At 40.4% G+C, this 20,541-nt stretch overlaps 1 protein-coding gene across 1 annotated transcript; it reads left to right on the top strand.

Annotated features, from left to right (window-relative positions):
- Positions 1-16,362: 16,362 nt before the first annotated feature.
- Positions 16,363-19,571, top strand: nfil3-6 (nuclear factor, interleukin 3 regulated, member 6). The gene is made up of 2 exons (XM_029438601.1): positions 16,363-16,688; positions 17,556-19,571. The coding sequence occupies exon 2, from the start codon at positions 17,629-17,631 to the stop codon at positions 18,823-18,825; it is 1,197 nt and encodes a 398-aa protein (XP_029294461.1). The 5' UTR covers positions 16,363-16,688; positions 17,556-17,628; the 3' UTR covers positions 18,826-19,571.
- The last annotated feature ends 970 nt before the right edge of the window (positions 19,572-20,541 follow it).

Here is a 20,541-nt window from a genome sequence, read left to right as displayed (position 1 = left end):
GTTGAGGGGTATCTGGGTCCCACTCGCAGTAGCGAGCTGATTGGCCGATGCCGAGCAAAGTGAGCGGGCTGGGATGTATGGTTTGAGCTTGGCCCGGATGTAGGAAAGGCCTGATCCATTCACAGCACAGAAGGCCAGTACCAGTGTCTTGAAGCAATTCAATCAGCCACTGATAACCAGTGAAGGGAGCGGAGGAGCGGTGTAGTGTGGAAGAGTTTGGGTAAGTTAAAGATCAGTCGGGCTGCTGCATTCTGGATGAGCTGTAGATGTCGGATGGCACATGTAAGCAATCCGCCCAGGGGGAGATGCAGTGGTCAAGGCATGAGATGAGAAGAACCTGGGCAAGAACATGCGTCACCTTCCGGGTCAGTACGGGACGTATCCTCCTGATGTTGTACAGAGTGTGTCTGCAGGAGCGGGTTGTTGCAGCGATGTTGGCACTGAAGGACAGTTGGTTGTACCGTGTCAAACCCAGATTCCTTGCAGCCCAAGTGGGAGAAACAACAAAGGTGCCACCTGGGTTTTGGACCAGGGGAAAGACAGAATCACTTGAGTGTCAGCTGCATAGCTAGGGGAAACCATGGGAGTGAATGACAGAGCCAAATGAATTGGTGTACAGAGAAAAGAGGAGGGAACCCAGGACGGTCCCTTGAGGAACCCCAATGGTGAGCTGACAGGGTTCTGACACAGATCCTCTCCAAGTTACCCTGTACGTGCGGTTATAGTTTGTTGAAAGTAATGGAAATGTATGTTAGGTCACTTATTTATCGCCGAATGAAGTAACTCAATGGTGATTGAGCCTATGGATCACTGATGAAAGCCCTTGCATTTGTAGTATTAAGAACTAGGTGTCTGCGGCGACATTCCCGAGGAAAATGACAAGCGACGATATCTGGGAAGTGAGATCTAAAAACACACCTGCAATTACCGCTTAACGCCATAAGTGAGATCTTCGAGATTGTAACTTAAAAAGAGTTTGATAAAAGCAATGGATAAATTGGTTGAAAGCTAAAAGCAATGGATAAACAGTTGGTAGCTTAAAGTAAGGGATAACGGTTTAAATAGTTAACTTGCGTTAAAAGTAATGGATAAATAGTTGAAATAAAAAGCTAAGATTAGGCCTAATGGTTATTGATAGGTCCGGTTTCTACTAGTCCCAAGAAGAATGAATGCACACTTGATTAAAAAGACCTAAACAAAGACAGTTTAATTGTATGAAAAAAACATTGTAACAATACACATTTTAATATAATTAACAGAATTAAACATCATCCCGTTTAAATTAAATTGTAATGAGTACATGTGGAACATGTCAGGTGGGTATTGATAAAGGGATACTTGAGTTCATCTGACAGATGTTTGGGAGTACATGAAAAATTATTTAAAAAACCCTGAGGGACATTATGTAAAGAGATATGCTGCTATAAGTGTTTACAGAAAGTGTAAATATTTCATCATATTGTCTTATTCCACAGAGGGACATGCTCCAAATGTTGGACTTTCCCAAGCTGCTTCTTGAATTACTGAAGTGAAATGAATGAATAAACATTGAGTAGCAGGAGCATGAGGTAAGAATAAGCAGACCTCAGATGGCCCTGCTTACCATTGTCCTCAACAAACCCTTGTATTCGCTTTCACTCCCCATCCTCCTCTCCCCTCCAGCGCTTTCTTTTCACACAATGAAAACTCAATTGTCTAATTCCATGATCCCACATTACAACAGTCAACAGTAATATAAAGAAGTCGTGCATGATAAGATGATGAGTGTGTTTGTCTAATGGCTTCAAAAAACGCTTTGTCTCCAATTGCCTTGGGTTTTAAAGCCTCGGGGTTAAACTGTTGTTCACTCTTACTTTCTGGAAAGCAGAATGTTTTTCTCTTATATGCGTCACATTCTCCTGCGTCTACGGGCGCGGCGCCTTTCCCTGCAGGTGGCTAATCTTGAGTTTCCGACCCCCGGCTAACTCGGTAAGCTAATAATGGATACAACAAAAAAAAGAAAAAAGAGAGTTTAATTCTGCGTGGACAGATGCATTTGATTTTGCTGCCAACGATGCTGGTTTACCTGTCTGCTTGATATGTGGCGAGAAATTAGCTAACAACAAAAAATGTAATGTCCAAAGACATTTCAAGAACAGACACACAGCATTTGCTGAAAAGTACCGAGCTGGAGATAAGCGAAGAAAAGCGAATTCTGAACTTCTGCTGAAAGCGGAGCAGAGCAAATATTCTTTCAAGAAATGGATGAAGTCTTCAAACTCAACTACTGCTGCTAGTTTTGTGGCCGCTCAGGAGATAGGACGGCGTGGAAAGCCGTTCACAGATGGAGAATGCATGAAAGAAGCATTCTTAAAAATATCAGAGCATCTATTTTCAGACTTCAAAAACAAAGATGAAATTGTTCAGAACATTTGAGATATGTCGCTCTCCGCAAAGACCGTCAAGGACAGGGCCATTAAAATGGCAACAAACATCAGCAAACAGCAAATTGAGGACATCAATTCAGCTGAAGCATATTCAATCGCCTGTGATGAGTCAAGGGATGTGAATGATGTTGAACAGACAGCGCTGTGATGCAGGTATGTGAACTCTGATGTGGTGCAGGAAGAAATCATTGAGTTGATCCCGCTAAAAGAGTTTGGTGTTGTCCTAATAACAATTACAAATAAGAATATAATCTCAACAGTTTCCTTTGTCTTTCTGTAATTTCATAAATGCAACAAATATAGTATAACTATATATACAACTTAAGCTGTGTTATGAAATATGTGTTGCGGCTGAAGACACATTTTAATTGGTGGAAGAGGTGGCAAAATGGCTCTTTTGATAGTAAAGGTTGCTGAACCTTGGTCTAAGTGAAATGGTTACAATCTGTTCTCCAAAGAATTTGATATTAATGCATATACAGTATATACTGTATATGAATACACCCTACAAACTCCGTTTCTCTAATGCGCTCCAAAGAAAGAGGTTCAAAGCAAACTGGGGTGGAATGTCCTCCTGACTGGGCCAGTTCAACCACAAGCTACTCTGTGATTTGTGCCTTTCCAAAAATAGCTGGTACTTAAACCAAAATCTGCTTCAATGATAATTGATGATTTTATTTTATTCAGTTAGTAATGAAGATAATTATTATTACCTCAGCCAAGGAGCTTATGTTTTCTGTTTGATGTTCATGTTTGTTTGTAAGGATTACGTAAGTACTACTGGACCAATTCCTATGAAGCTTGGTGGAAGGGTATAGCATGGACCAAGGAAGAACCCGTTACATTTCAGAGCAGATCCAAATCACGAGGTGGATACACAAATTATCTTTCACTTCCATTAACACGGAAATATACAGAATTTTCCCTTTTAGTTATTACATGTAATTAGTTTGCACTGCTGCTTTAATAATGATGGTGGCAGGGTGTGAGACACACATGGATCCTGTCAACACTGCCTGCTAACTCAATGTCTTCAATATATCAGTTGAAGTCCAAACACTGCCTGAATTATAGCTGCTAATAACTTAGAAGTATTTATGTAATAATTCAGGAAAATGTGAAGTTGCTATAGATGTTTAGGGTTAGGGTGGTCTTCATCGATCGCTCTGGGACAAAGCTTTTCACTGCAAAAACATTCTGATCTTTCACATTTTTCTTTGCCTTCCCTTGGCCGCTGGCCTGGGTGGTTGGCTTTGAACATCAGGGCATCAGTTCACTTTGGGTTAAGCTCTTTCAACTGTTCAAAGCCCCTTTTTGCATGGTTTGCCTCTCTTGTGGCTGCTGCTGAATTGCCTCCCATTCTATTTTCGGATTTAAAGGAAAGACTGTATTCTCGCTTAAGAAAATCCTTTCAATCCACTTTATGGAACACCCCTGGGATTAGGATGCAGTCTGCATTACATAAAAGTGAAGATCACATCCTCGGTGAATGTTAAACCAAAAAAGGAAGCCTCGAGAACGACAATAAGCACTCTCTGAGCTTTCAATGTGCTCGGGGCTGTGGTGGGAATTAGATAACAAAAATGCTTGAAATTTCAAGAGGCGTTGTCAACAGATTTGGCAGTCAGATACATACAAACTTTAGACAGCAGCCTATCATGTCCTTTCTTTGCCTTTGTGAAAGAGAATGAAACAAGCATAACCAATTACCAAGGTTTTGCTCTGAAAATCTAAAATAAATGAAAAGATTACGTGTTAAATGCGATCAAGTCTTTTTGCATCAAAGCATATAGAAAGTTACATAAACCTTTCTGTATTAGGATTAAGTTAAATCTAACTTAATTCTAAAATGTGAGGTCAGGAAAAGTGCACAGTGTATTATGGAAAGTTTTACCCATGGTTCCTCGGACTGACCTAACTTTCACATCATCAGCATAAATTAGACAGCATTTGCTTTCATTTTACATTTTGTTAAGGTTTCAGCATCGGGGCTGTGACCAAATTTAGACATAAATCCTTCTGTAGCATCATTAGAAATGATTGACAGTCCTGCGGGACTTATCTGCAGGATGGTCTCTATCATCTATGTTCTGCTGTGTTCTCCTGTTTTCAATGTGGATTTGAAAAGGAGATGCTGAAAGGTTCTTAGAGCAAAAAGGGATTTCTGGAAACCTGACCTTAATTGGTCATAGGAGCATGAGCCTCAACAAGACCCGCTTCATGTTATGAAATGAAAGGCTTGCCTCGTATTTTAATTTCTGCTCCTTCTTAAAAAGACCATGGCAGCACAATGTAGCAGCTGACAGAGAAAGAAGACATTTAAGAATAACATACGAAGGTTCATAGGTGAACTCCAAAAGTCTGAGACAAAAAACAAACATAAACGTACTACATACAAGAATAATAAACAGACTCACAAACATATCCAGGCATCCTCGGTGCAAGGTTACACATGTGCATCTCGAGGAAGCATAATTCCAGCTTTATTACTCATCATAAACTTTGACCAGTCTTAAACATTTGGCTCTTCATCACCTGGTTCTTTGCTGTACTGAGTGAAAGACTGAGTTTTGTCCCAGCTTGAGAGACTCTCTCCGTCTTCTCCTGCATTTGTATCTGTCTTTATGAAAGGAGAGCAATATGCTCCGCAAAGTCAAGCTCATCTAGCTGCTCCCACCATGCTACATTACATTAAGTCCATGTCCACTGAATCCCTTTTCTTTTCCCTTCAGTTGTTTCCATCAACTGCCAGCAGGAACAGAATGGGTGAAAGTAGACAAACCTGCTTCATGGCACTCCTCGATTCTTAATCTCTGGGATACAGATCTCCGGGAGAGCTGGCCTGAGTGCATGACTTTGCAAGAAGTCGAGTTCTTGATTAAGTTTATGATCTTGCTGGGAATTACATAGTGGTCCAGCAGGTGCAATAATGTTGTCCTGTCTAAACTGTCAAACACTTTGTCAAAGTCAATAAAGTTTATGTACAGGGAGGTGTTCCATTCAATAGACTGTCTACTGATGATGCATAGTGTTGCTATGTGGTCCCTTCCTGGTCCTGTAGCCTCTTGTCTACAGCTTCCTGAAAGTGGTTGAGGATGAACCGGTTGAGAGTTTCACTGCGTACAGTAAGTAAGGGTGATCAGTCGTAGTCATCTCATGTCAGCTCATCTTTTTGGGAAATTTCACAATGTGTGTCTTTTCCTTTACTTAAATTCTCCCAAAGAAGTCGTAGAGCATGTTTTCTGATGACTTTATGTCTACTTTAAGGGCTACTTTCAGTTGCTTGATTGCAGCTTTTATTTCTATTTAGTTGTTTTGTATCCTGTCTTTGGGAATATGTGTCTGTTCTGCCGGTGGTGGCCTGATTAGGACTTCTTAGAAATGCTCTACCCATCTGTCAAGCAGCGGCTCATGGGTTGAAGACAGTTGGTCGTTCAAATCCGAATCAATTACTTTTGATACTGCAGAAGGCTGTTTCCTCTGTATCTGTTCAGAGGGCATTATCTGTTCATAATATCACCCTGTGAAACTGTATCTAAACGGTATCTGCTGTGGAAGAAAAACAAAAGGGAGGTGGCACACTGAGAGATCATACACACAAAGAGCCTGGGCAGGAAGCAATGTAACAACATTGTTTTCTGATGTTGCATGTCTACTTGGGATGTAATCTGTGTCATATGGTTTAGAGGGGGTGTACTATGCTGTGTGTGCTGTGGAGTGTCACAGCAAGGGGTTTTAGGGAGCGGAGAGATTATGGAACAAACAAATTATGGCTCACGGCAGAAACAACTTTAACATCTGTCCATATTCATGCAGTGAAAAACAAAAACATGCAGCAATAGTTGTCTTTTCCTGGGAAATGACTATTACACACTGAAACTAAACCAACCTGAGTGCTCAGGACCCTGTGCCACTGTCACGCTGGAATGAACAAGGTGGAAACTGGGCCATTTATATCTGTATTACCCTCTGATTATGAACAGATTATGCAACCGCACAGCATGCTTTACGTAACCCGCTACGGCCATGCTCTCCTCCTCTATGCACCCCTTTGTTTTCAAATTGAATAATTCAATAGCCCCAAACCCCTTCTACCCGAGCCGTCTGCCCCCCTGACACCTAATCAAAAGTGTTATGACAACTCACTCACGCTGGGATTCATATCTGTTTTTGTTATGATCTGAAGTTCATTATGACAGTATTATGACTGAGAGATGCTGTGTTTATTAAACAGCAGCTTCTGGGATGAATGTTGTTTATTAAGTGCACACAGTTATCTTAAATGATACATCTTCAGCAACGCTCTGCCTGTGATCTGCCACATCTCCTCTTACATCTTTGCTCGAAAATACACTTTTCTAAACTCACTTTTATTGCTCAGTTTTTACATCTTACAGGCTGTATGAAAATGATTCAAGGGGAGAGGTGGGAAGGAAAAAGGAGGTGCTTTTTCTTTATGAATAGTTACGTCACAAAAATGGCTTTCATTGTAATATTTGACCGTGCTTTCTTTGCAAGCTGTCTGCAGGAAACATCACCAACGCTCTGATGCCATGAGACTCAAGCATCATTTAATTGATTTGATCTGGTCGGGTGGAAAATATTTGTGGTGCTCAAGTCTGTTCCCTGTCCACTTGTTCTGTGCTGGGATAACTGTGTTCTCAGCAGCTCTAAAATAGAGAGAGTGGATAGAATGTTGGCCCGTGTGTTATGTTTCCATAAATGTGTTGTTTTGAGATATTGTTGAAGGTTATTGTGTCAAGGGGAGGAAACATATTGATGATGCAGGGCAGGATTTAGATTTTTTATAAAATACAATTCATTTATGACCTCTACCACTACAATAACTTTCATACAGTCCCTTATTTTAATTTGTATTTTTAGTTCCTTATTGCTGTTACATGTTTCTTCTTTTTCAAAACAAACACTAATCTCTGGTTTAAGAGGATTTATTTGCAAAACAAAATTCACCCATTTTGTTCTTGTTTATTTGCATTATTATGTCACATGGAGTCTGGATACTTGCTCCTCTGGGCCACTTCCTGGTGTCAGTGATTCTAACAGATCCCAGAAAAAATTTGGCTGCAGAAACAAACCCTCCAGTGACTTTATATTTGCTTGATTACAAGGCAAACTTCTTTTTTAATTCTTCCTACAGTTGTGTTCATGTTCAGATTGTCCTCTTATTTTGATTAACATTTCCACATTCCAATATACGTCATTTGTTTTATGACCATTTCATAAGCCACCCCCACTCCCAAACGATCAAAAGTGGTTGCTTTGGAAACAGCGTGACGTATTTCAGTGCCCAAGAATAGAAGCAAGAGGAAAGCGGGTCTGAGGCTCTTGGCTTCTTCCTCACAATTGGTCTGAGTGCATTTCCAAATGTTTTCCTCTTATGTGTGTCAGGGGCAAACGCTCAAATGATGCTAACATTTTTGTTTGATTACAGAACAGACAGCAGGGTCTGTGTTGGGATGGTACAGGGGAGATAACCTGCTTGTGGTTTCCCAGAAAAGGAAAACACCACGTGACAGGTGGAGCAGACTGGGGTCATGACTGATGCAGGTAGCTGAGAGAAAGGACTGAAACATTTAGTAAAGGAGCTTATATTACCAACTAATGATCAATAAACATACCCTTGTTACACACACCCTTGTTATGAAACAACCCCCCAAGTCAAACAAAGTGAGTCATCGCCTATTTATAGCTTCCGCAATACATCTCATGTGTATGAGCCGTGAATGTAGGCTCTGCTGTGTGTCTGCGGTATAGACAAGCTGTTACATAAATGTGTTTCTGCATACATGTCTCAGGGGAGCAGTGATGCATAACGTGTGCACAGCTCTCTTTTTAACTGCATTTTTCTTAGTCACCAGCAAAGCAAACAATAATTATCAAGACAGCTAAATGTCGTTGTCCTTTTACACATTTCACTAGATATACATTTAAAAAGAAGAGCAGTGCAGATTTTAGTAGGCAAGAAAAGTGCTTACCAAGCATTTAAATTTATAGCTCGACATTTCGGGGAATGAGCTTACTCGCCTTAGAGTAAGACGAGAAGATTGATACCACTCTCGTGTCATTACGATAATTACGATGCGACCGCAAGCAGCCAGTTAGGTTAGCTTATCATGAAGACTAGAAATAGGGGGAAACAGCTAGCCTAGCAAGAGTAATAAAATCTGCCCAGCAGCTCCTGTAAAGAATTGCTTGTTTAATTTGTACAAAACCGAATCGTTCCCGTCTTAATGCTATGCTAAGCTAACCAGTTGCTGGTTGCAGCTTTACATTTAGACAGGAGCAAGCCTTCCTCACAGACATATACATAGGTTGTCTGTGCATTATTATAACCCATATTTAAGTTTGTTAAGTTTGTTTGTCGTTGGGTGGCGACCTCTAGTGGTAGTAATTATGACGAAAACAAATGAGACAGTTGACTTATTATAAAGAGCGACAAATTACGTGTGGGGAGGAGGTCAGGTTGGATAATTGGGTCAAAAAGTCAAAGTCTTGAGATATTTGAAGTTACAGACGTTACAACGTCAGTATCTTCGTAACTACGTTAGCGCCAACGTTACAATGTTTGTATGTACGTTACTACGTGAATATGACATGTGCTATGTAACACAGTGACTACGTCATATACTTAGTTTAACTTATTTAAACCCAGATCGTTTCCTTAACCTTAGCAAGTAGTTCTGCTTCTCAACGCCAACTACGTAAAAACTGCAACCATGGTCACATGTTTAAAACTGCCACCATGCGACCATCATATATGTTGTTTTGGGAGTCTTTGGCTAACAACCTATTCTGTGATTTAGGTATGAGGACATGTTGGACATGAGAGTGGTATAGGTCATCTCATCTTAATCTTAGCAACAACAAAAGAGCGAATAAGCATATTTTCCAAAAATCTATGTCTTTAATGGTAGATTAACCAGGCATTTTCACTGTTTCAGTTGAGTTCAAAAAGTGACACAACATATGTGTATAGCAGTGCTATAATGCAATGTGTTTATGTAATTGTAGGAAGGGATGGAGCCGGGCCAAGGTAAAAGAGAAGAAGAGGATGGTAAACACCTCCGCAGAACTTGATTTGAAGTGATAAACATGTGCGGGGGTCAAAACAACAGGTGTTAATAATGAAACTCCATTTGTATTTATTAATATCTAATATTACTGACAGCTGCTCTTATCTTGCATAATACCGGTTAAACAGCACTGAGTGTTATCACATTAGATAACGTTATGCAGCCAGAAAAATGAGGCCAAGCTGGCATGTAGCTTTGTGACACTGTGTTGGTGCAGCACGCTGTGTCACTGCAGAGGGATTTTCTTCTAAACCATAATGAAGCGAACATGAAAAAATGATTTTCTTAAACATCAGCAATTAAAGCACAGAGGTGATGGAAATATAAGAAGAATATTCCAAAATGTGTATAAAGTAAAATAAAAGGCTGAGGAAAGGATCGGAGAAAGTGGGCTGTTGTGACAAGTGACACTCTGAAGTTGATCAATGGCCATCGACAGTATGTGACCTTCTTTCTGCAACCGCTAACTGTGTCAGCGATGTGACGGCCTCCTCCCTGTCCTGTCCTCCTCTGCGGACTTCCCCCTTTGGTCTACTTCAGAGTGTATTTTAAGCTTGTCCCCGACACCTCCCGCAGGCTACTTTACGTAATGTGCTTTTGCCCGTCAACTTTTGGCTAACACCTCCCGGCTCATCTGTCTGACTCCCAGTGGCTGCTTTCTTAAAGCCGGTCAGCTGGTGTAAACAGCCTTGCTGTGAGTCTTGTCTGTGCCACCCACTTGGCAAGAACAGGGCACAGATATTTATATCCATCCTGCTGCCCACCACCACTGCAGATCCCACAGCGGATGAATTATGAAGAAAGCCAGGATGTTAAAATGGTTCTGTCTGAGGCTGCAGAATCTCATTCTGAATGCAGTTTATAGATGTTCATGTTATAAACAGCTGTGTTTACTGCCGGGCTGACAGAGCTTTCCTCTGGGAGACGCATGCTTTTACAACTTCTACCATTGTTTTACAAGCATTATTAAAATACATGCACAGTACTGCTACCAACACAAATAATCCAAAACCAGAGAACTAATACTGCTGATGACTGTGCAGGCGGGACGTAATTAACATGTGCCGAAAATGACCGAGGAAGTTTCCTGGAAAGAGATAAGTATTTTGGTATTAATCAACACATTTCTGAGAAAATTATTAGTTTTCTTTGTCGTGTTGAGTCTTTGAGCAGCTGGACCTTGAAAAAATGGCCCAAATCTTCAATGGAATGAATGACTGAGATCCATTTAAAGCAAATGTTCATTTAGCAAATTAAACTGCAAACAATTATTAAATCAATATTGTTTAGTCTGCTGATTATGTTCAAGATTAATGGTTTAACTTTGAACTGTCTATAAAATATGAAAAAAAGAAATCCTTCACAATTTCTCAGAGCCTAAGTTGACTTTTGGTCAAACAAATGCCGCTTTGTCCGAACAAAACCGAAAGATATTTACAAATCCATTCAACTAAACTTTTTTTTAAACTAAAATGTTTTATTACTTTAGCCTATAGATTTGTTGAAATATGCTTGCCTGAATAGACATTTTAAATTTTTACAAGTTCAACTGACCTGCTTTGCTTTCTCTCTGGGTTACACCAGTAATGTTACTATTAGCCAATGTATTTCTCATTGTTTGAGTTGGATAATGCGTGGCTCTGTTCTTGCACAGCACGGAAATGTTACATATTATACCTTTAAAGTGCTATGCACACCGCTTCAGCATGTTGACAAATTCAAAGCATTAACGTTCTTCCATGCCTGGTTATTGAACTATACACTGGACATCTCTGTACCTTTGTACAATACACATACACGCGTGCTTTTATGTTAAGTAAACGATTTGTCTTTGTCTTGCATTTTACTACCAGCTCAATGTGACTGTTTTCTTGTAACTGCTGTGTTTTATGTTGTGTATACTGTTCAGTTCAGAAGGTTCAGGCAGTCAGCGTGACTGAAAGTCCTCCTGTAAACATTTGCAAACTCCCCGGAGACGTGAGATGTTTTTCAGTTGAGGCAATAGGCTCTGTTAACCGGGTTATCTGCCCCCTTTCCCCTGCAGGTCAAAGCTACAAGGTGAGCCGTTCCATAAGAGGCTGTGCTAGAATGTCAAGAATTCAGCTCAAACTCGTTGAACCCATGTGGTTCCTCCTCTCTTCATGTTGTTTTCCTACTCGGGTCAGTTGCGACACAGTTCTGACTGACTTGTTTGATGCTTGTTTTAGGTAATGCAAAAACACTCAATTGTCAATACAATGAAGCTGAAGTATTTACACCCACTTTAGAGATAAAATAATCCAGAAACTACATAGTCTACTTTAAATGAATTTAAGTCTTTTGAGAACATTTTACCAAACAAACCATGAGACATTTCGTAATACTTCTGTGCTAAAATCCTCTTTGACATGACTTTTCTTTTCAGAAGCGTAAATTAAAACAACTTTCTCAAGTAGATGTGTTACATACACATGTTTCAAAAGCTGAACTGGTAACTAAATGCATGGTGTAACTCACTTCCTGTTGATAAATCAAACAGACATTTTGTGCTTGAATTAAACGGCTACACATCTACACGTTCAACACAAGAAATAATCATCTCATTAAACATTGTTTTACTTACTTTTCCATTCCTGCCGCGCCTCCCAAGACTCAGTTACAGCTGTATCTTAAAAGTAATTGATCATTAAAATGAAAAAATGGCTACTGCAGAGTCAGTTACTTCCATCTTTACATTGGAGATAAATGACAAAGAGCCAAGAATTTCTTAATAATAAAATGTTGATTTATGGATATATTGTAGGCATGAGCGTGATTGTAGAACCAGTATTTTATTAACCTAATAAAATCTTCAATTTCACAGTTTTATAAAGTGGTTTTCACTCTCTTGGCTAAGATCATTGTCTGTTCATACAAAGGGACCTCCTGGCACTTTGGATTATGACACCCGCAGGTGCCGGTGGTTCACAAAGCCAACGCTCTTGTAATGTAATTTCCCAATCAGTCATTTGTGTGTGTGCCTGAAGGCAGAAGCCTGGCCGGCCGATTGGCCTACTCCATTTCGAACAACTATCAGCACATAAATGTTTGTTTGCCGTTTGTGCCAGAAATCCATTTTATTAAGCTGGGGAGTTTTTAAAGTCTGAATGACACATCATTGCATGTAGTTAAAGCAGCTTTCGTGTAAATGGTATATGTTGTGGGTGCAGAGGATCTACAGTACATCCAGTAAATAGAGAATCAGATTCAGCCCCGTGTTAATCTCTGTCCTCTTCTGCAGTGACGTTGCTAAACTGCTGTCGTATGCAATCTATTGTTTCACCAACCACAAGGCCTTTCAGGATCAGATAACTATTGTGCCAGTAAATGGCTTAAGATAGACACACATGGCACTGGTGAATTCTCATCTTTTGTGCACAAAAGATACAGGATATGTTCAAATGTCTCAGTTTGCAGTGATTTGAAATGGCTGGTGGGGGTAATGGTTTGTATAAAATATATTTTAATTAGCCGTTTGCGTTGTAAAGATTTAACACAATTGAGACATTTCTAAATGTCTTGAAGAAAAACGCAGCACTTAGTTCACTTCAGAGGAAAGGTTCAACATATTGGGAAATACGCTTAGTCACTGAGATTCAATAGCTAACCTGTCTCTGTCCAAAGATAACAAATGCTGCTTTGTTTTTGTTTGGATTTAAAAAACAATTGATATAACATGTTCATTTGTGAGTTTTAGAGTTGCTGGTATGTGGATTGTGTTACGTTTGTACAGAGCCATGCTAGCTGTTCCCTCGTTCCCCCGTCATTCTGCTAAGCTATGCTAACTAGCAGCTAGCAAAAACATCATTTGTATCAATCTTCTCATCAAAATCCCTCCAAAAAAGCAAATAAGTGTAATTCCCATAATTGTGGACTATTCCTTTAATATTTTTGTACTTTTTTTTTAACTGAACTGACATTAGCATTACACAGACCCTCTCAAACAGCCTTGTATTGCTACAACACAAAACAAGTTAAATAATTTAAAGGGGAACTACGTCCATTTTCAAAATGCCCTTGTGTTATTCCTATTGTCTAAGACGGTCCAAACATATTAGTCAACATGAACAACTCTCTCCAAAACACTTGTGCTAAAACTCATGTCATCAAGTATAGAGACTGGAACAGATGTTATAACACAGAGAGCACCCAGAGGAATGTTCTGAGTATACGGGGGCATTTTCTGTTTCACAACTTAGAACACTACAGTAGAATAAAGATCTTTTGGTTATAAAAAAGAAGAAGAAGAAAACAAACATTCTGTGTGTCCACAAAATCAGTCTCTCATGTATTGTCTCTGGAGCAGCTCCAGACTTATTACTTGATGACATCACAAGTTTGAGCTTTGAGAGAGGAGCTTCATAAATATTGATTTAACTTTTCTAGGCCATAGAAATAATATATTGAAATTCCTGTTAAACCAAAACCATAAAATGTGTTTTCTTTGATGCAACATGTATGTGAAAATTCCACATTGACAAAGTCTTGTTTGGAGCAGCTAGTGTGCTGTGGCTGTACATGCACTGGCTTCTCTCTCTCTCGGAAACCAAAGGTGTCCCAACAGTGAGGGTCAAGGGGCTCAGAGTGTATCTCACCGTCAACCTGACCATGTTTGCTCAGGGAGTTTACATATGTGATATGATACAGTGCATGCAGGTCATTGTCTCCTGTATGCCCACAAATGCACAGGTGTTCACTGTAAAAACAGAGGTCAGGTAAGACTATCGGCCTGCTCTCACACTCGACACGTGTGATGTCTGCTGCCCATCATATAAGTGTGTGTGTGCAATATGGGTGTTGTCTTCCTAAACCAAAGGCACTACAGAGGACCAATCCCTCATAGTTTGTCAGACATTGTGTAATGCACAGGATAATACTATTTGAACAGTTTGTTATCCAAAGTGCTGTGGATTATTATGCATTATGCATTGTTCTGTGCTGCAATATGTATGCACCTATCTAGGTATGACACCTTATTTTGCAAGTTTGTAGACTGCCGCACCAGCATTAAAGGCAGGAACTATCTGGTCTCACTAAATCTTTATTTTGCATTAAAAACAGTCCTTTCCAGGGAGCTTCCTAAGAATATACAGTGATATCAGTTACTTTGTTGGAAATGATGAGCAAACTACACAACCCGTAAATACTATGTAATATGTCTTTAACTAGAGGTAAAACTAGGCAGTGTTTGAATGAGACACTTTCATATATATGCATAGAAATTCCTGAAAGTTGCTTGTGACATACTGAACATACATACTGGATTAGCCTGTTAGGGCCCCAGGCAGCTCCTGTCTTCCAAACCCACTGCACTCTGTGCAACAAGCAATCCTATGCTGGAATCGTGTGTGTGAGTTAGGCTGTTTTGATGCCATGTTTTACAATTGGTATATTAACCCCTGTGATGTGTTGATATTGGCTTTTCTTCCTCATTGTTTGCACAGACCCCAACGCTGCTTGTATGAGTACCAATAGTAATTGCAAAATCAACCAATCTTTCGTTAGCTGTTATTGAAATTCAATAACAGCCATCCAAACAGACTTATTAGGGATTTTGGATGGGAAGTGTTGTGAAAGAAGTACTGTCATCTATCTCAACCCAGTCCTGAATTTTTAGAAGGATGATACTCAGGAGGAAATATTTTTGAATGAATGGACTCAGACTGTAAATACTCGGCTTACAGTACAGTTGGTTGAAGTGAACATATATAACTCCTGAAATTAGTTTAATTCTCTGTGGGACTGTGAATAAGGGTTAGGGTAGTGTTATCCCATATGATATCTCAAATGCTGTCTCTAAATGTACCTCTCTATCCTAAAGTGTTTATCCTGGGGTTGTGTGGGATGTGTGCTTATTGTATAGCATTGACCAATGTCATAAGGAAATGTCTTGATTTACAATGAACAAGATAACAAACAGGGTTAAGGGTAAACAAGACACTTTCGAAGAGGTTTGAGGATCACTTTTTGGATTTGTTGAGCAAAGTAATGTGGGTGAAATACTGGCTAATAAGTGAACTGGGTCATTTGCTTTTCTCTGTATGCATGTTGGTGCAAGATATCCGATTGGCTTAGGGCACTGTGCCATCTAAAATATGTCCCATAAATGTTTTATCCTATTGGATCAGACCATTGTAAACAGTCATTTCGTTGTTGTTTTTCAAGCTGCTGTAACCCTCTGTTGTTTTATTTGAGATTATTATTTTTATTTACTTAATTAAATGTGGTTTTGTGGTTTTCATAATTTGTTTCTGTAGTTTTTTATGTTTGACTTTTTCTTCTACATCTTTTGTTTAAAAAAGGCCAATTGTTAAAAAAAATAAATAAATAAATAAATAAATAAAGAGTACAATGACCTTTGAAACTAAAGAGAAAACAAAACAACAACAAAAAGTCATGAAGCATACAGCTGATAGGAGGATGATATGGTAGGTGTGTTTTTAGGCAGTAAAAACACTATGTCTTTGAGTTTCTAGAAAAGTGCTATACGAGTCAAATATATTATTATTATTATTATTATTATTATTATTATTATTATTATTATTATTATTATTATTATTATATACACTTTATTCACACTTTATATAGCCTACTGAGTTACTAATCCTGCACTATTGCCTCACATAAAGTGCCTGTTGATGCCGGACAAAGACAGACAGGCGCAACATTACCTAATTGTTATGAGAAGATTATCCTGTCACAGTTGGCGGGGCGAGGGAGGTCTGATGATGATGATGATGATGATGATGATGATGATGATGATGATGATGAAGAAGATGATGATGATGATGCCTGAACTGCTATGTTATGTGAAAGCCGATAGGAGCTTCCCTTTGGATGGCGGGGAGAGAGACAGGAGCGGGGGGTCACAGAAGGAGGCGGTCCCAGTAACGCGCACACACACAAAAAAACGGGCACCTCTGGTTCAAGTGAGGATAGGGACCGTCCCGAGCTGAACTCAACGTTACAAATAGGAGCCGCGTTATTCCAAGTGGAGCAGAGTGGAGGTGCGCCACACTGATCGTAATATGAAGTAACAGCAGCGCTGAGTGGATCCGCAGTGTTAAACCAGAGAGAGACAGAGCTGCTTCCTGAACCGGACACATAGACGTTTGGAGAAGCGGAGGACAAAACTGATCCTTCTTCACAGGTAAACATATGTTTGATTCCCTTCTATATTCTATTTTTAAAGTTATTTAATTATCATTATTATTATAATGGACATTTGAGGATATTTTCGCTACATATAACAACACGAAATATGCATTAGACACATTCCCTTAGACACTATTTGAAATCATGTTTAACATTACTTCAACTCTTTTAATCGGTTTGTAAACCATGTGTTCAGTTGTGATGTGGGAATAAGTTTCAACATTTTATTCGCTCATGCTATTTCCCTGTAGTCCGATACGGAAAATACATAATTAATTTGTTACAAATAAAGCTTGTTTGGGGAAAAGCTACATTGAAGGCTCAAATGCCGGTGAGGCTGCTGAGTGTAGAGAAGAAAGTGAGCTCAGATTAGATAAATAAGAGCAACTAGGACATCAGACATGTGGGTCAGTGCTGATGAAGCAAGTTAAACCGCCAGACCAGAAACCGATCACGAATTACCTAAAGTGTGCTGAATAAATAGAATATCTATACAGAAAGATGACAGATAGAATATCACGAGGAACAAGAAAAGATGAAGCCATAAATGTTTGTTTAAGGACTTAAATACGAATGTAGGTTATCCTACTATTAATGGCACTTTGTAGTGAAGATTTATTCCATTTTGTATGTGCGCAGTGTGCTTATAGTTGTGCCAGAAGGCTGGTATGGCTGATTAGCTTCGTGTTTACAACATGCATTGCCCCATATTCAATGTTTTGTAAGGCCGACAAGGTTATGGTACAAGTCGCTCCCGTTTTATTGGAGAGATGTAATGGGGTTACATAATACTGTGTTGTAATGGTTCTTGCATAACCACTAAATCCCTCTTCTGGTGTCCCTCTTTGGATTTGATCACTAGGTGGCACTGTTGCTGCATCCTGAGTCCCTCAGCACCACCCAGCGAGGAAAGGTTCACTCCACCCCTGAAAGACATGATGTTTGAGGACGAGTCGCAGCAGATGAGGGGGCAGCAGGATGTGTCTGTGCTCCAGACTCTCGAGCCACCTGCGAGTCCTGATGGAGCAGGGCCTCTGTCCTTCACTGATGAAGCCGTGTCCATCCTGACCTCCAGCAGTCTGTTGGCCCGCTCCCTTCTTGGTTGCAGCTCGGCCGTCAAACGCAAAGAGAGCCCTTCCTCCAGCATCCGACGCAAGCGCGAGTTCATCCCCGTTGACAAAAAGGACGATGGCTACTGGGACAAGAGGAGGAAGAACAACGAGGCGGCGAAGCGCTCGAGAGAGAAGCGGCGTGTGAACGACATGGTCCTAGAGAGCCGCGTTTTGGCTCTGCTGGAGGAAAACGCTCGCCTCCGGGCCGAGCTGTTGGCTCTGAAGTTCCGCTTCGGCCTGGTCAAAGACCCCTCTAACACGCCTATTCTGCCCCTCACTGCAGCTCCTCTCCACGCCGCTCAAACCTCAACTCCTCACTATTACCTCCACAGAGTTGATGGAGGCAGGTCCTCAGCCTCACATCCCAACAACCACACAGGCCAGCTGAGCTCCAGGGCGTCCAGAGATCCTGGGAACATGTCGGAGGACTCTGGGTTCTCCACGCCAGAAGGGTCCAGTGTAGGCAGTCCGATCTTCTTTGAAGACCGGCTGAGTGACCATGGGAAGCTATCGCCGCACAGGGCAGAGGAGCTGGGCTACGACCTCCACCACTCCCCTGCTGAGGTCCACCACGTCGCAGGACCTACTGGAGGGAGGTTGGACTACGCTGAGTCGATGAAAAACCTTCCTCACAAGCTACGTTTCAAGACGCCCGGCTGCGTGGACATGTTTGATACCTTGGGGGACAACAACGGCACCAGACGCAGTCCAGCACTAACCACAGTAGGTCCGAGAGAGGCCCCTAAAGGACTGAGTGGAGGTGACACCGCAGCAGGGCACTGCACCGGCTCCTGGCTCCAGCAGCTGGAGGGGGAGGACGGCAGGAAGGGGAGACAGTCCCCTCAATATAACGCCTCCGCCGTCGGCTACAGCCTCCAGCCTCCTCACACGCAAGGACCAACCGAGGTCCAGTTTAAGCACGAAAACACTCACCTGAAGACTCAGCTCAACTCTCTGAGCGTGGAGGTGGCTCAGCTGAAGAAGCTTTTCACAGAACAGCTCATGGCCAAAGTCAACTGAGGACTGTGAGTGTTGCCAGGGGCAAGACTTTAAATGGAAAAACCATGCCAATATTGACGAGGACTGATAAAACTTTCAACTCTAATGAACTTTTAACGTGTTGTTTTTATTTCAAATGCTATATTATATTGTAATAAATGTCTATTAAACCTTCATCTCATAACCTGCTGTTAAACTACTTAATCTCACGATCTACGTTGCTCAGACAGGGAGTCTTATATCTGTACTAGTGTGTAATACTTTCTCTATTCCGTACACTGTGACAACTAAAAACATAAAACTGTTTACATCACATCATTGCATTACTTTATTAAGAGACAACAGATTTTGGTGGTTCTGACGCCCCATTCACTTCAATTGGAAGTCAGCCAGCGGGAGTGTTTGCAGTGGTTTGACTCAAAGTGTCCCACTGCTGGAAGCTGGAAACACAAACAGTAAATACTCCGAAATAAAACTGTTAGCTGCCAAAACCTCCATTGGTCATCGAGGCTAAAAGGAAGGTTTGTTCTGTCAAAACATATATTAGACTTGTTTCTCATCACGTGTTATGTATCACACAAGGTCATGTCAAGGAGCTCCTTAGGAAAGATACTGTAACATGTACTGTTTTGGTGTTTCACGTCTCACTTCAGTCTTGTTTTATGCCCTGTTTGAAAACATTTGATCACTGCCGTGTTAACTGTACCGAGGTAATGTCTGGTGTCTTTCTGTACATTTTCGTATTAAAAATAAATCATTCAATACATCCTGGTGGTGAGTTGATCATTACTCAAGGACACCTTAAAGGGGCATGCCACTCATTTTACATGTGAAAAATAGTGTTCTGGAAATCTGGAGGGAGCTCTCTAAGTAAAAAAAACAACACTAATTATGTCATAATGATGTCATTAAAAGTCAGGATATCTCGACCTCTGCTTCTTAGATTTTTAAATCTCTTTATATATATATATATATATATATATATATTTATATACAATATAAATATATATATATATATATATATATATATATATATATATATATATATATATATATATATATATATATATATATATATATATATATATATATATATATATATATATACATCTCTTGTGAGTCCAGAAAGAAAAGGTACACTACTAAATCACTGGAGTGCTCCTTTAAATTAATACTTCACCCCCAAAATGATCATTTGTACATCCAATACTCACCCTGTGTTACCTTGAATACTTGAAGAAAACTTTGCTTCTCTGTGTTTGATTCTTTGTTGACCGTGGAGGCATGCGAGAAAAACAAAGTTGTATTCAAAGGTAAGCAATGCATATACAAATGGTAATTTTGAGCGTGAAGTATTCCTTTAAACAGCACAGAATGAATGCCTCACTGTTATGTAACATACATCGCTGTAAATAGCATACAGCAATAAAGCTAAATGCACACAATGTCACATTGCTCAGCCTGGATATAATTCCCCTGATAACGGATAATGAGAGGATAAAGAAGGAGAACAAGAGAAGGGTTTGGCTGACAAGTGCTGACAAATGCAGGCGTTGAGGAGAGGAGTTGTGCACTTGGCAGGTTTCACTCCCACAGTCCCTGCAGTCTGACAGCCAGACAGAGACAGAGACAGTTACTCAACACTTCCATTAGAAACCTTCCAAAGGGTTCATCATAACAGCTGGAGGGAATTCATGCTAATGAAAATGGATAGCATGGATTTGACGGTGAAAGTCC

Source organism: Cottoperca gobio, chromosome 8 (genome assembly GCF_900634415.1).
Source record: "Cottoperca gobio chromosome 8, fCotGob3.1, whole genome shotgun sequence".
NCBI classification, from domain to species: Eukaryota; Metazoa; Chordata; class Actinopteri; order Perciformes; family Bovichtidae; genus Cottoperca; species Cottoperca gobio.
Note: the sequence above shows the minus strand (reverse complement) of the source record. Positions and strands in the feature narration are given on the sequence as shown.

Excerpts from the sequence above, each read along its gene's own strand:
- nfil3-6 (XM_029438601.1), top strand. The coding sequence starts at position 17,629 with ATGATGTTTGAGGACGAGTCGCAGCAGATGAGGGGGCAGCAGGATGTG.